Consider the following 16807-nt stretch of genomic DNA (forward strand, 5'->3'; position numbering starts at 1 on the left):
ACAAGAGGGTGGTAGACAGGAAAGGGAGGGATAGAGACATAAAATACTAAAGTGGTTATTGAGAGAGGTAGAAATCTGATGCAGGCATGAGTGGGAGAGTGACTAAGAATGGAAGTGAGAAGTCCAGAGGAACAAAACAGCCAGATCGGTTGAAGAATGTGAGATGACCGTGACCTTTCCAGACAATGCTGTTGATCCCACCAGAAACACTGCAGTGCTTTACAGAAGCAGCTCCCTGCTCTGCTCTGTGGACAATCCACACTTAGTTTATTTGTGACAAAAGCTGCATCAAGCTTCACAGGGCAGATCGAACCAGGCAGGAAGCCAGACACAGGAAGGGCATAGAGAATCTGGTTAATTTTCAAAATAAAATGCCTGGTACAGACTCTTGATTGTATATCAACAGTTGAAATAGAGAAGAAAGAAACCATTTAACTACGAAGCCTACTTACCCATGGTAGAAACACAAATGTGACTGAAGAATGACCAAAACAACTAAATCCGAGCAAATCAATAAAATCAGGCAGGCGGTATGGAGCCATGCAGATGACGGAACAAATCTAGGTTACAGCTGGACGGCAATGCCGGGTGGAATCAAGCCATAAGGCTGGAAATGCTGTGGAGACAAAAGGCAGGATGCCCACATCAATGACTGAATAGAAGGAGGACAGGATCCATAAGAGGGTAGAGTGAAGCCATTGTAGAGCTTTCAATAGAAGCTCGCCCTGTAATGAAGTGGCATCGTGCCTCAATAGAAGGCAGTGCACCATAACAAGGACAGAATGGACCTCAAGGTTTTCATGAGTGCTCAGGTGATGGAGGACAGTGAGTGCTTTTCTCCCAGCTCCCCCGTGGACTCATCCTTTATGACGAATGGTGTGCAGGCACGTTGTTGCTGACTGTAGTTGTGAAATTATTGTACCACTAACTTCGTGATCAGTCACTTTGTAACATAAATGTCACATTTGCAAATGATGGACATTTGAAATTAAGCTCCTCAAATGTCCTTTCCCATTGCCTTCTTGCAAAACAGCCAGCTTGATGAATACAAAGAAGCAGAATGACGGAGTTCATAGATTCCATGGCACGGCTAATGGCTGCATCACAGATGACTGCTCCAAATGGTGGCCTATGATTAAAAGGGTTGTTAGGACTTTATTTTTCAGAACGAGGTACTTTGGCTGCTTCATTTCTCTATAATGGCTTCATAGCCTTCTCTTTGCTACCTATGGGGTGAGGACGGGGCTACAGCTTTGAAACCATACTCCAGGTTTCTTTTTCTTTTTTTGTGGATGCTGTAGAGGTGTAAATATTTATTAAAGCTGAATATGTATGTTGTGTATCACTAATTAGACAGAACAAATGTCACCTTCATGATGGTGCTAGTCGGGTATCACCAAAGTCTTCATGATTAATCACCTGTGCAATGTGGATGTTGAACCGACCAACCAACTGATAGATGGATTTCTCTATATTTCTGTGAAATGGTCCTAACCCAATGGCTGTTAAATGATCTTATCATTTAGCTTTCAGATATACATTTAGACTTAAGAAAATACCTGAGGAACATGCAGCTCAGCAAACTGAGCTTATCAAATTGTGTAAAAGCTCGAGTGTTGTGTGCTATATAAGAACAGCACCCTACAAGTCAGTGCTATTGGTAGTGGTCTTTCTTAAGACAAACACGCTTAATTTTAAAATGCTTTGATGATTTATTGAATAAGGAGGTCATAAAATGGCAAGAGGACTTGTGTTTAATATTCCAGTGTCTCAATTAATTGGAGGAGGTTCAAACCATGAGGCGCACATCCCCAGGGCGGTGCAGGAGATTTAGAGGGCAAGTAAAGGCATTTTAAAAAACACTGTGGAAGGTGGAAGGGACAGGTGCAGTTAGGTATTGTAGATTAGCCAAACGATTTGGCCCGATCACCGACACAGTCAGCACATTAAGGTACTACAGCTCTTGATTGCTGCAGGTCAGGTTAGAAATCACACTCAAAGCTGAACATACAGACAGAATTTACATATTTTTAAACTCATTATGATTTATGCTTTCCAAGGACATCATTACACATGCTGACGTACCTAAATCTTGCTCAGATGTCATATATAAATGTTGCTTCTTGGAGCTCCAAGTAAACCAGTGATGTACTTTGCAAACAGGAAATACTGACAAGTAACTCAGCGTACTTTTAATAGTGTAAATCTGCCAAAATGTAAATAATTATAGAAAAACACACAAACCACAGGTTTGCAGCCCACAGGTTCACTGTCTGAAAAGGTGGTGCTGGCTCACTCTGTTTTACAAGATGTATTATAACCTTCAATACTAAAACACTTAAAGTCAGAATGAAATAACATTTATTCTTTTTGTTTGTCTTTTAGTTCGACCTGTTCTTCATTCTCAGTGCCACAATGGCACCAACATGCCTGAAATGAGCTGTAACAGACAGGGTCCAGGAACAGCGAAAAGTAGTGGCAAATGACAACAGAGGCGACATCTATTGCATATTAAATCAGTGTCATTACCTCATTTTGTCGCCGCTCATCCCATCCCACCTGCATCATTTTTTATTCCCTCTATTTCGTCTTCTTGGGCCACTGCTTTTTATCGCTAATGAGCGACTGCAGGCCTCAGTCAGGGGGTGAAACGTTATAGACAGCTGGATGGACAGCGGCAGCGGGGATGATGATCAAGAGTAGAAGGTGAGAAAGTTCGATGGGGTGCGGGAAATGATGGAAATGATAGAAAAGACAAAGACGGAGGGGAGAAAAGAAAAAGAAGGAGGGAGATGGATGGAGAAGAGGGAAACGGCAATTGGAAACAAAACGTTGAGGGTATTGCTGTACTTCATGGGGAGCCTTGAGCTGTGCGATTCATCATCAGGCTCTTTTCTGTGTCTTTGTCTTACACTTGCGCTCTCTCTCACACACACACACACACACACACACACACACACACACACACACACACACACACACACACACACGTTTAGTACCTTACTTCCTGCATATTAAAATGGATGTGCAAGGTCACAGTCAAAGGCATTTCTGAGGCTTCATTCTTGGGAATCTGCGTTAAGTGAGCAGAGAGGAAGGGCGTGTATGTGCGTGTGTGCATGCATGCAAATGTACAACATCAACCTGTCTATACCCTCCATCCACTTTTGCCTATACAATATAATATCTTGGCTCACTTTATCGTCTTTAAATATTGATCCAGGTGTCATACTTCACATAGTTTAGCTCTTCAGATCTCTTAAACGCTTATCTGAAAACAGGGGCTTCATGTATTAATGGATTCTGCTGTCACTTCGCCCGGGGAATTTGGTATTCACTTGTCGCTGTGATTGATCATTTCTAAAATGGAGACTGTAAAATGGAGTGTGGACCGTGCATAGCTTGGAGAAGAGGTAGCAATAACAACTGTCACAGGAATAATGAACGTGATGGAAGGAGGGACGCTGGAAGCAGTTTCAGACGCTCACTCTCATTCTGTCGTACAGTAACATCAGTGCCGCGGGGCAGCAACTTGCCTGAAGGAATAAAGTGAAACTCATCAGTCAGTTATCACACACACATGCGCACACTGGCTTTGCATTAGCAGGTGTGATGTCGAGTAATGATAGGTTTGATTTTAATTTTCAAGGTAGTAATGGAGCAGGCGAGTGGCTGTTGTTCTGGCAGTGTTTTTAGTATGCATCTAAGTGTGTAAAAGTCTGTTCTGCAACCCCACAACAAGTGGCAAGTAATGTTTTTAATATTTTACTGATGTGAAAGTACACAAATAGTTTTAGATAAGTGTACTTCAAGGAATAGTTCGATATGGATCTTTTGAGCGATTTGGGAAATGTGCTCTTTTGCCTTTAGTGCTCCTTCCTGAAAGATGCTGGGCAGTCCTAGTGTTGAGTGGTAGCATACCATATGACCTCTACATTCCCGGCTAAACCTTTTTCAGCCCCCTCTCTCTGTGCTGTCACCTTTGATGCTGTGTTATGGATAGTATGATTTCAGGATCATTATTTTGAAAAAGCTGAAAGTCAGTAATCATCAAAAACCTCACAGCGTATTGCAGGCCAGTGCGTATTTACATTTAGATGTGTGCATCACTTGTTTGTATGACTTATATTCAATGGAAGGAGAACAGCCAAGGTCAGCCGGTGATTATTGATGCAGATTACCATCTGAGAGATGATGGATGGCGGTGCTCTTTATTTATCACTTCATCTCCATCAAACTCCAACCCCTCCTGCCCGGAGTTCCCTACAGGAACTTTGATAGTCAAGATAGTTGTGGCTCAAGTCATATTGTTAAACCTGCAGTGTTTAACTTTTGTCTTCCCCCTCTGGCAGGGAGAGTAATTACACAAGACTGTTGACGCGTGCTTTGCAATGTCATACTCTTATAGAGCTTTTCCATCGGCATCTTGGGCCACTCCGAGTCAAACCATGCTGTGTGGATTTGGGTTTCCATAATGCCGGGATCACGACAGGTCCTATTTCATGATCATGTACCAGTTCAGATGTCATGGGGGAGGTGGGTGAAGCAACTGAAGCAAATGGTGACAGAAGCATTGTGTGTAAATGGTAACTAGTCTGATGACCGCTCAAAGCACTTTTACAACAGAAGTCTGCATGCACCCATTTACACACACATTCATACGGCAGCTAAGCCACCTGCTCATTACGAGTGTTATCCATTCACACACACTCACACACCAGTGTCACTTCAACATGCCGAGGCCAGGGATCGAGCCACCACCCTTCTGATTAGTGGATGACCGCTCTACCTTCTGAGCGTCCTGGCAGTCTTGTGTAGCCAAAAATAAGAAAAGAAAGAAGAAACAGCCGTGGATGCGCTCCAGGGTGGCACAGAGAGGACAATATGGGGAATGAACTTTGCATTTGTTTTGTTGTCCCTCCTGACAGCAGCGACCTCAGCATCCCTCCTCCTCCTCCTCTTCACCATGTTTACCTGACTAGAGAGAGCAGCTGATTGGTAAACTCTCACACTGTGATGACTTCTCCCCATCCAACAAGCGTGCATCACGAGACCAGAGAGAAAGACATTTTTAACAATCTCTGTGCCTTCAGCTCTCCGTACTTTGGTAGTTAAGATTTCATAGGAAATGGAATATATTTACCGAGTTTTGATAGCAGATATTTAGCAGATATTTCTCAATAAAAACAAGTCTGCTAATACTGCAGAGAGGAAGAGTATAAGCAGAAACAGCAGCATTGAGATGTGAGATGAAGAACTGCAGACAGCAGCTTACTGCATCCGTGCAAACAGCACACCTCCGACAGGTAAACAGCTTCATGCACCTGCTGTGCTGTGTGATGGAAAAACACTGAGTGCAAAAATAACAGGAATTTAGGAATTTAAGCAATGAAATGTGTTGAGATGGACAGTGAGATGGATTGCTCACAGAGACATTGATTTTTAGATGTCAGACAATTTTAATGATAATCATGTTCAGCATCATTAGCTTATCATGGTAGCATGCTGTCATTCGATAATTAGCAGTAAACACAAAGTACAGCTGAGGCTGATGTAATTAGTTTTACAATTATTTAGTCATAAACTAAAGTATTGGACAAATTTAAATTTTAATTGAACTGATGATGACACTAGATGAAAAGTCATGGGGTCACCAATGTGCTGACACCTCATGCTGAGGGAGGGATGCTCACGTTTCATGGCAGTCCATCCGATCGTTGAGACACTTCACTAAAAACCACAAATGTGAATGTGTTGCTGGTGCGAGAGGGAAAGTCAGAGGTTCACCAAAGTGATGATGATGATGATGAACCATTATTCAGAATGTTTCAAACTAAGTAGCTGTCCAATCACTGAACAGCATCTGAAACCTGAGCTGCCGTTTGGCGGGGCTGAGCATTTTTGGAAAATTCCCGCCCTTTTTCAAACAGTTTCCAAAGAGGACTTCCCAGATGGCTCTATGTAACAGAGATGGCTATGCTCCAGGTTACCATTTCATAACTTCTGCCTGAAATATTTGGTGTGTATTGCAGTGTTGCTTTTGATCAGTAGATGGTGCAGTTTAACACTGAGTTGATTTCATTAAAAACAAAAATGAATCACAATATTGTATAATATTATGATATATTAATATTTTTGCTTTATATTTTTTTATCACCTGTGCAACCCAGTGTGTGTTTAACATAATTACAGAAAGCTATATATATAGCTTTATATTCTGTGTCAGCCTCTCTCATTAGGATAGTTGCCTTCTCATCTAGTTTCACAGTTTCTTAGTGAGGTTATGGGTCTTATCGTCAGTATGTCTATCAGCCTTTGCATGATTAATCTTACTCACCTTCATGTCTCTGTCTGCATCTCCTGACCGTCTTCCCTCATTATTAACTGGGCCTTTATTCATCTGTCTCTGCCCTTTTACCTTGGCTTCCACCATCTTTCAATGTTGTCGCTCCTGTCTTGTGGATTATTTTTTGGAACCATAATTTAATAGCCTGTGATAACAAAGCACTTTGTGCCTCTGTTGCTGTGTGAAAGGAGGTATGGAGTTAGAGAGATGCAGGGCTGCCAACTTTTCAATTTAGTTTAGAATGAAATTCGTTATCAGTGAAGTCAGGGCATTTTATGAGTAGAAAGTCTGTGACAGTACTTGTTTCACTTGCTGGCATCAAAGTCAGAAGCAGCATTCACTCTTTTGGAAGAGCTGCATGTCAGAGGTGCTTTCACACACACTTATTGATAAGACAACAAGGACAGCTCATCTTCTGATGTCTTGGCAGCCAAATGAAGCTCTTAGTACTGTCTGATGGAGAGGAGCTAGGATAAAATACTAATGCGTGAAACTCAATAGCAATTATGTTTTTTCATGAAGGAGTGGCTTTAAGACTTTCTGTTATTTGGCGTAACATGAGAGCATGTAGCACCCCGGTTCAATGTTAAACCAAAATACAATGTTCTCGATGTACTCGATTTCAGTATTGTAATACAGTTACATTTGCATTACACGTGAATCTCTGACAGATGGTTGCATTGCAGCTGGTTTTGACAAGTAAAAGACTGTGTGGAATAAAGCACAATATATTTAGTCCTGCACCATTTCAATCATTTTTTTAACTGTCCATCCTGAGTCTGACAATGTTAGACGAGTGCAATGCTAAATTTGTGTTGGAAGTTGTTATTTCTGTCTGTGTATTCTTTGCAGCCACAATCCTTGTGATAACAAAACTCTGCATCTCTACTGCTGTGAGAAAGTTCTCTAGCTTCGTCTGTCTCGCTCTCTTTGCGAGCTATAATTGGATTAGGGGAGGTGAAGGAAAGCAACTCCTTGTGGTTTACTCTGGTCTTCTGGTGGCTGATAAACACAGGAGCCATGCGAGAGGAAATTAACTCATGGGGCAGGTCACACCTCTCTCCTTCTGTCTCTTTTTCTTCAGTCCTCCCTCTTCTCCCTCCTCGTCTCTGTGTCTTCTCTGTATGACAGAGCCAAACCATGCTCATAGTGATTACAGCTAATTAAACACCCTTCACGGACATGTCTGGCTGCAATAAACAAATGAAGGACTTAATCCGAAGTAGACTGGTGTAAATGCAGCCACAGCTGAGGATTGAGGGATATGTAGGGGTTAGAAAAAAGTGTTGGAATGAGGATGGAGTGATATGTAAGTAAGGAGAAGATGGCTGGAGGGATTACATGCAGTCAGGCTCTACAGGTGGAGAGTTGCTGTGGAGGTAATTGGCTTTGGCTAATTCTTCCAAGTGAAGGTTGATCCAGCTGAGAAAATGAGCTGCAATTACCCTTGTAGGTGTAATGGTTTTTTCTTTCTGACAGAGTTTTATAATACACACCCTTGGTTTGTGCTAGAAAATACCTGAGGTGATATTATCCTGGATGGCAGCATAGTGCATTTGGAGATAATTGGAAGTCGCATGTGTGGTCGTGTAGTCGGGAGTAACACTAAAGTGGCAAATAGTACCTCAGTGCTTTGTTCTGCTAACAGTGGAAGACATTTGGGGCGTTTTTCCCAATGCATTTCTCTTGTGTAAACTCCAAAAACAGTGCCAAGAAGTGATGAAATAAATCCCTATCCATGAAAGTTTTCGTGTCACAGCACATCTAGTGATTGACAATCACGGGATGCAGGCGTCTTACAACATTTATCAAATCTGCTATTCTCGAGTCTGCACCAGGATGCAAAATCTGAAACTGAACAGGCTGTTTGTCAGTGCCTTCCTAAACTTTTACCAATGAGCATTGCAGCAATGATTCACATGAGAGACTTCTGATCTGCCACCTCCATGTTTAAGGTTTGGTTCCATCAAAGCAACTGAAACTACTTCTGCTGCCTTGGCATTGACTGCTTTCCCATATAACTACTGGGGGCTGATGGTGCTTAGGTTTTCTTAACCTCTGACGGTTGGATTGAAATGGCAATGGATGAACATTTTCTAGCTTTTTTGTTGTCACTTGATATATTCATATTTTATGCATTTAGTCACATTTTATGCACCTTAGTCCATGTGCCTACAGTAAGTCTCAGTGTGGTTGATATTCCATCTGGTTGTGTGACAGATTTCCCCTCAGGGGCAATACAGCTGGAGCTGAAGTTGCAATGATCTTAAAGCTCCATGCTGTAGTTGTTCTGGAACTTTCAGAACACACAACCTTCCTCAACATCTGAAGTTTGCCCAGATGTCATGCGATTGCAGAGCATTTAAAGGAATTCTTGTGCATGTTTGCTTAAAAAGTAAGACTGAAAGTTCACCCTTGACCTTGGAAAGCTGACAAAAGAATCTCACTGCAAGTTCCATTTAGTAGCTGTTCTGGAGCTTTCCATACTTACCTAAGCTGAGGGAAAGGTCATGGAAATGTTTAAAAGAGACCAGTGTTGTCTGTTGGCAGGCTGTGACCTCCCTCTGAAAACATAAAGCACCTTGCTTTCATCTTTGCTTCTTACAGACAGCAGTCATTGTTGGAACATCTACAGGAAATTGCTTGTCAAGAAAATGTAACCATAACCAAGGTTAAAGTGGAATTCCACCAATTTCACACATCAAAGTCTGTTTAAGGTCTTAGGGAGCACTACTGCACATGTGAGAAACGTTGAAAAAACCGTTTGTGGTCCCAGAGGGAGCTGTGTGAATTCTGCTAAACATGCTTCTGTCACTTGAGTCATCATCTGTTGGGGCTGAAGACTGAATTGGAAATGGGAAAAAAAACAAAAAAACATCTGGAGTTTGGAGTTAGAATGAAGTAAGTTCAGCAGACCTTTGTAGCCCGCTCCTCATCTCTGGTTGAGGTTAGCAGCTCAAGGCTACATTAGCTGCAGTTGAATGGTGGCTAAAGTAGGCGCCTGATTTTGATGAGGAAAAAGAATTAAACAACCAAAATCTCTGGCTCTACTGCATCAGTTTTGATCCTTGAACTTGAATTGTCCACCGTGGCTCTGATAATGTTGTTGGAGTGCACTGTGGGACAATCACCCATGGTCTAACTTTGCAAATTTAATTAAAATCTTTTCACAAATTTTGATGATTTTCTGCTAACTTACAATCAGGGCAAATAACAGATCCTCCGAAGGTGATAACATGTTTTTTTTAAACTCTGGACGGGTCATGCGTTTGGTTGTGTGTGTCTTTGTTTGTATTTGTCTGCAGCTCATCTCACTTACCACTCAACCCATTGGCCTTATAGCCACAGTCTTTTTTGCACATTTATTTATTCCTCAAAGACCTTGTGGTTGCAGTGATTCATATTTTTTGAAAAACCTAGTTTATTGTCTGACATGTTTTATAGCTCCATTGACTGCTGACTCCTCACTACACTTAACTTAAGTGACCAACAGCTGCTTCAGTTTGAAATCTTGCACATCAGACAGTCAGCTAGGCTTACCTCATGTATTGCAGGCCACGTTTGGCCTATGTTGTGGCTCAAACACTGACAAGTTTGGTCTCATCTTAAACCAGAGTATCTGAAGATTAATTCCTTCCCCAATCTGTTATGAGCCAATATGTTAGGCAGAGATCAGCCCTCTACTGAGTGGATTCTTCTAGTTAGTTCATGGAGTCTTTTACTCTTATCTAGCTCTTGTGCTGTGGAGCATCGAGACATGAGGGCATGACTCAGTCCCAAAGCTACAGTATTTCCCATCTATAACCACCAACGTCTCATAAAATGATGCAGTGTCTTAGTAAACTGTAGTTAAATATCTTTACTGCTCGTTTTGTTGCAGCTGTCTGTACTGTTGAGGCCACCTTGATATTTTAAGAGGGAAAGAAAAACAGCTCTCCATGTGAAGAAGACAACTTAATCATTTATAATGAATAACTCAAAAACAATTTGCCCTTTCATCTCTGCCCAAACAAGGGCAGAGATGAAAGGCAGAATTATAGATCATTGAAAAGCATATGGTGCTCTGAAAGATAAGGAATGAAACTATGAGGAGAATCATACGCCCTCATGTACTAACAGACAGTTTTTTTCTGTAGTTCTGAAGCAAAAAAGAAAATTATTCTCACCCAGAGGTTTCATGGCAGTGTGGCACCAACACTGGTTATTATCAGTGTGGATTTAGTTACTGTCTGCACTGACACAACCACTGCAGCAATTTTTGACAGAACAATTTGCACCACCACTTTATTGAACAGTTGCAGTGACTAAATGGGAACGCATGTATGCATATAACCCAGCACATCCCCTGAGAACATTCTATCATCACCAATCGTCACCAGTGACCAGTCAAATACAGGAAAATTTCAAATGTGTCTGTTTTCTTCTCCCCAGCTCTCCTCCTGCTCTATGACGTCACTAACAAAGCATCCTTCGACAACATCAGGGTAAGAACAACCGCACTTGAACTTGTCTGTCTGCCGCTTTTTCTCTCTTCCTTCACTTCCCTGATATAACTCTGTTCTTGTCTCTTGTCAATCCCACAAAAATGGTGTCTGGAAAAATGAGCAGTTAAATGTTTGATTTGAATTTCTCCCACACCTCTGGGTTGGGAGTGAGTTACTGCCCCAAGTGAAGCGGTTCAAGTGTCTTGCTGTCTTTGTTCAGGAGTGAGAATAAATTGGAGCATGTGGTGGTGGACAGGCAGATTGATGTGGTGTCAACAGTGATGCACTGTACTGGATCATTACAGTGCAGAGGGAGCTGAGCCCGAAGGCGAAACTCTCAATTTACCCACCAATCTACCTTCTAACTCTCTCCTATAGTCATGAGATTTGAATACTGACTTAAAGATAATAGATACAGCCAAAATGAGTTTCCTCCATAGGGTGGCTGGTCTTACCCTCAGAGACAGCGTAAGCAGCTCAGACGTGCAGTGGGAGATGGAATAGGAGTCATTGCTCCTTAGCACCAAATGGCATGTGATAAGGATGTGCCTCCCTTTGGAAGTTTCGCAGCACATCCAGCCGATACAGTCGGAGACACCAGGGAATACCCAGAACACACAGGAGGGATTATATATGTCATCTGGTTTGGGAACACCTTCAGATCCTCAGGGAGGAAGACATTGCTGGGAAGAGGGACTATCTGGACTACCTCACTTAGCCTGCTGCCACCGTGACGCTGCCCGAGATAAGATGCAGAAAATGACATGGAATGGCTATTTTGCATATTAACAAGATTCCAGAGTTCTTCAATTACACCCTAATTTCACTCTGTGTACCTGCAATAAATTGGCTGACTGGCTGAAGCGTCTAACGATTCTTGGATGCTTGAAATCACCATCGATCCCTCAGGAGGAACCAAGTCAGTGCCTCTTGGCGCTACGTAGAGGAACTTTTAGATGAAGGAGCATGTGAATAGTGCTGCCTGGTTGAGAGTTCAGCACACTTTGGATATCAAAATTGGGATTTTTGCATGAATGCTTACCATAGATTCGGACACAAATCCCAAAGGTTAACTCCAGAGGTGCCCATTAACTCATACTCACCAGGCATCAGGTGATGAGCGATGAGGTCAGCAAATGACGATGACCACAGTGGCAACAAATGAAGGGAGGTGAAGAAAATGTAGAGCATGGGGTGGCACTTTTTTCCTCAAAATGAGCTCATCTCTTTGTAGTCGCGGCCCGTCTTCCCCCTGCACTCAGCTCCCACTGTGATTTTCTACCCTGTCCCATTTGGTGCCATTCCCCTCATCCCTTTTAGGTGCATTACTCTCCTTTGATTAACACAGAGCGGAGTTAAGAGCAGAATATGGCCATATAATATGGCCATTTAATACTATTAGTGTGTGTCTCACACATTATGGAGAGGAATGGCTCCATATCCATCTAGCAGCCCTGATGTATTTACATCTGGAGTCCTATGTGTGTGTGCGTGGGTTTGTTCGTGTGTCTTCGTGGGGAAGCCTGTGTGTAGGTGCACAAATGCCTTCATTAACAGAGGATGGAGAGCAGTCCCTGGAGTGAAACCAACGCAGCTCGGCTTCTCTCCAAACAGCTGGTTACCCTCATTATGCTTTTAAAAGTTTGCATGAAATCACTCTATCAGGTATGTGAAGCTTCGGATCGAATGGGGACCAAAAATACAGGATAGGCGAGAGAGGAGATTAAGATTTAAATGGTTATTTGTTACCTACAGACTAGTTTTCAATAACCTGATCTGCTACTGAGTTGTCATGATCGACAAGGTTGAAGACAACATATCCCATGAAAAGACCCAAACTAACAATGTGTGTCTGTCTCTGAATACTCTCCAACTTCATAATCCTGTCTGTGGCACTGAGCCCGATCCAGTTGGCTCCTCCTGAAGGCATAAGTCTGTCATACAGGATGTGTAATGTGACTGTACTTTTTAGCAAGCTTAACTCAGACTATTTTTAGCTGTGGATGAATACACATTTGGTGCATTTGTGAGTATTTCCAGGAGCAGGAAGGTGTATGTGGGATTGTTGCGATCAAAATAAACTACAGGGTGTGTGTTCATGGTGATAAAGCACCATGCCAGTGCAACAGTGTGCTTCACTAACATGTTTTTACCACCTTTTTCTTTAATATAACACAAAAGTGATTCTTTAGATGGATTTTAAAACCTGCACGCAGTGTAAAAACCTCACTTTCAGCAATTAATGAAGATACAAGATTTAAGGATTTTATTAATGCCATTAATGGGTAAAAAGGCTTAATCCCCATTTGTTAATATAAACAAGCGAATTATACACTCCTTGGACCTCAGTTTTTAAGACTCTGTACTGTATATGCATATCGTCATCTCTTAATGTCGATGGATGACCCTAGCTAAGGCTTTTAGCCTCCTGCCTTAGAAACTAATGGGATGATGAGTGGTTAAAATGCTGCCTACATTGCCACTGATGTTGAAATATAAGTTATGCTATGGTTTATGATGATGATTTGTTACACAGACTTTCTGTTACACAGCCGTGATGACTTGACAAAGCTCCACTGGAGCCACAGAAGAATTATGAGTAATAGGCTACCAGCTAATTGACTTTGACATGGAAAATGTGTCTAGCGCCTCTTTAATTGACACAATAATACACAAGTAGAATAATGAAATAATGGGTGAGACGTGTGATTTTTGCCTGAGAAATCACTGTCTGTTGCTCAGCTGTGTTTACACCATAGAAGTTAAGAAGCTTAAGCTTCTTTTTACTACCTGTACATGAATGAATTAAACTGGATGGAACACAAAGCTGGAGTCTACTATGGCCTCTTCTTTAAAAGTTTAAAGTGGGTTCTTGGCCTGGATGCACTATATATCCCACCTTGTTATCCATTGTTATCAGCTTGCTGCTTTGCTGCGCGGAATGACTCTTAAACAGATGAAATACTCTGTCCCTCAGCCACAAATGGCACAAACAGATCATGGGTCATTGTATTTTACTGTTCCTGAGAACCACAGGAGCATCTCCAGTCCCAATGCCAGGTATTCTTGGATCAATCAAAGAACACAGGAACAGGAAGAGAGTAGCTTGATTTGAAATCAGAAAGCTTTTGTTAAACCTGCAACTGGTGGTTGAACTGTGAGAGGTGATGCGGAAATGGAGCATCGACCTGTAGAGCTCATGTACGAAGGTGTCAGAGCTGATTGAATGGTTTGCTGATTTGCAGATTGCTGATTTTTGGATGAAGCAGGAGCGCTCTCTCTGCAGTCTCTGTATTGTCTGTGTATTACTTCACGTTTAAAACGTTGGAGTTTGGGCTCAGATTTTCAGACATGATTTTCCTCTAAATTATGCAGAGTCACACAAATCTGTCTCCACCAATGTCCCTTTGATGATTCCTTTTTTTCATATGTAATATTTATCATACTGTATCCTCTGCATGTATAATGCATATGCCCTGTTCCATTCACTGTGGATATTTCTCCATTTATGAGGATGTAAAACTGTTAGCATTAGCATAAAAACAGCTCTAATGATCCAGAGCAGATGCAAACTCAGTGGGAGGCTAGTGGCCATTCTCCCTCTGTGTGTGTTCGTGTGTGTGTGGTGAATATACAGTATGGGCTGTAATCTCCTCGGGGGGGTGAGAGAGCACACCTGTTCAGCACAGTGATGCACTACAACCTGCGACACACACACACATAAACACACACATACAAGTTATTTGGGCTTGTTCATGTTAATCAATTCTGATTACAACAACTGAAGTGCAGATTGTGCAGGCAGATCTGCACACACACACACACACACACACACACACACACACACACACACACACACACACACACGGGTATATTGTGGTTACATATTGGACAGATTTGAGCTTTTCATCCAAATGAATACATGCATGGAGCACACACAGTTCTCCTCATATACACAGTGTGTGCATTCAAGGCTCCTTCAACACACTGTCAGCATGCACTCATGTCTCCCATAGTGTGAACCCATTAGTAGCAGAGCCTCAGGGTGAGGGCTGGAGAACATTTAGATAAAAATATGGAGACACTGTGCCCAGTGTGCTTTCCATCACTCACTCACTCACTCACTCACTCACTCACTCACTCACTCACTCACTCACTCACTCACTCACTCACTCACTTTTATTCTGTCTCCCATGTTTTTCTTTTTGCTCTCTCTCTCTCTCTCTCTCTCTCTCTCTCTCTCTCTCTCTCTCTCTCTCTCTCTCTCTCTCTCTCTCCTCTTTTCGCTCTCCATACCATCTGTATCCATGGCCACAGTCGCTGCTGCTTTCTCCCTGCCACTCTTTTCTGCCTCTATTTACCTTCATCTATATCTCTGGCTGTCTCCGCCTGTCTGTTTCAGCAGTCCACAGTTTCTTGCTTAACATACAGTTAGTAGAGTTACACTTATTCTGATAAATGTGAATCATCGTTGACATGCACCTTGTTCTATATGTGATTACAATGTAACATGAGTATGCTTAAGCTCTGAGTCATTACTACAGAATGACAACAGAGGTTTTATTAAGTTTGACCCAGTAACATTCCTGAAACATGCCACAGGTTTGAATTGAATGCTGTCAGATTAGCATAAAGGCTGCTGCAGTGCTAGGTTAAGTGCACATGGAGAGAAAATGCCCCTGATTGGCATTAAAAATAAACTACAGTATCACGATCATAACAATGGGTATATCGTTGAAATTTGAAGTTTGAGCAGATTGGTCAGGAAGAATATGTTTCGCCTTTGCCAGCAGTCTCCCTCTTCATGCCCTGCTGCATGTGTGCAATCCAGAAATCATAAATTTCTGGGTTAAACAAACCTGAATTAAATGAGAGTGCAAACCAGCAATAACTGAGTTTTTAAGCAGCAGAAATGAGCTTTAAACACAACACTGACATTTTAGCCTTTTCTCACACATTATCATTCATCTGGAGTTGAGTTTCAGGCCACTTGATGAATGTCCAACATTCACTCTCCATTTAGCTTTGTTTTGTTCTCCACCAACTATAAATGTCTGGCTCTTGAGCAGCCAAATGCTCCACTATGTCAATCAGCAGGTTGGTTTTTTCAACTGTGTTCACTGAAAAAAATGACCCGCTGCAGCCAACACAACAAAGTAGCTGTGATTTCCATCTTTCACCTACACATAGTCAAATGAGCCATTGTTAATATGAAGTTATTGATCATAGCTACTTAAATGTCTTATCGTTCTCTGATTGTACACTGAGTAACTTTCTAAAATAGGCAGCTGAATCCTCATAAATGATTAAATTGATGACAAAATGCATGAGTAGATTTGCTGTGAGTCTGCCTGCCACTCATATAGCTCATTAATTAAAGTTTCAAAGACAAAATAAGTTAAATAATCCATTGCTGCCAAAGCTTCATGATGTTCAGTGCAGCTGACAGTGAGCCCGCTGCAAACATGAAGGAGATCTCAACGTGACTCTGTCTCTTTCCATGTGACAGTCGTGTTGTCATAAGGAAGAAGAATGCAAACCTTCATATATAAATGATGTATCCATAGAGCTGCACACTACAAACATTTCAAGGCTGCACTGCAGTGTACAGTGTGTATTCACAGGCGCACATACTATACACACGCATACAAAACTCATAAACCTTTCTCACTACTGCTATGATGCAAGTAATGAAACACTCATTGGTCAGGGACAAGTCAAGGACGGTCGTCATGCCAACCAGGTTCATATTTGAACATGGGATTCTTTTTTTTTATTGGAGTTTTTACCATCAATGCAGCACTCACATTTCACCATCATCATTTTTGATTGGACCATCTCTCATTGTGACAGCGTGTCATCAAGGCAACAGGAATACATGTATCCTGGTGTGTCGAGTGCATCCAGATGTGAACAAGCACAAGTTGCAACTGATTGTTAGACATGATGATTCTTATACCGACAGCATTCCCCGTGT

The 16807-nt window shown here is 41.9% G+C and overlaps 1 protein-coding gene across 1 annotated transcript in view; it reads left to right on the top strand.

Annotated features, from left to right (window-relative positions):
* Positions 1–16807, top strand: part of LOC139350240 (ras-related protein Rab-26) — a 79684-nt gene that overhangs the window by 40292 nt on the left and 22585 nt on the right. Inside the window, exon 5 of the mRNA XM_070991495.1 lies at positions 10778–10830. Within this exon, the coding sequence (XP_070847596.1) occupies positions 10778–10830 (53 nt within the window). The remainder of the gene's footprint in view (positions 1–10777; positions 10831–16807) is intronic.

The sequence above is a fragment of the Chaetodon trifascialis genome, chromosome 21 (genome assembly GCF_039877785.1).
Source record: "Chaetodon trifascialis isolate fChaTrf1 chromosome 21, fChaTrf1.hap1, whole genome shotgun sequence".
Classification (NCBI taxonomy): domain Eukaryota; kingdom Metazoa; phylum Chordata; class Actinopteri; order Chaetodontiformes; family Chaetodontidae; genus Chaetodon; species Chaetodon trifascialis.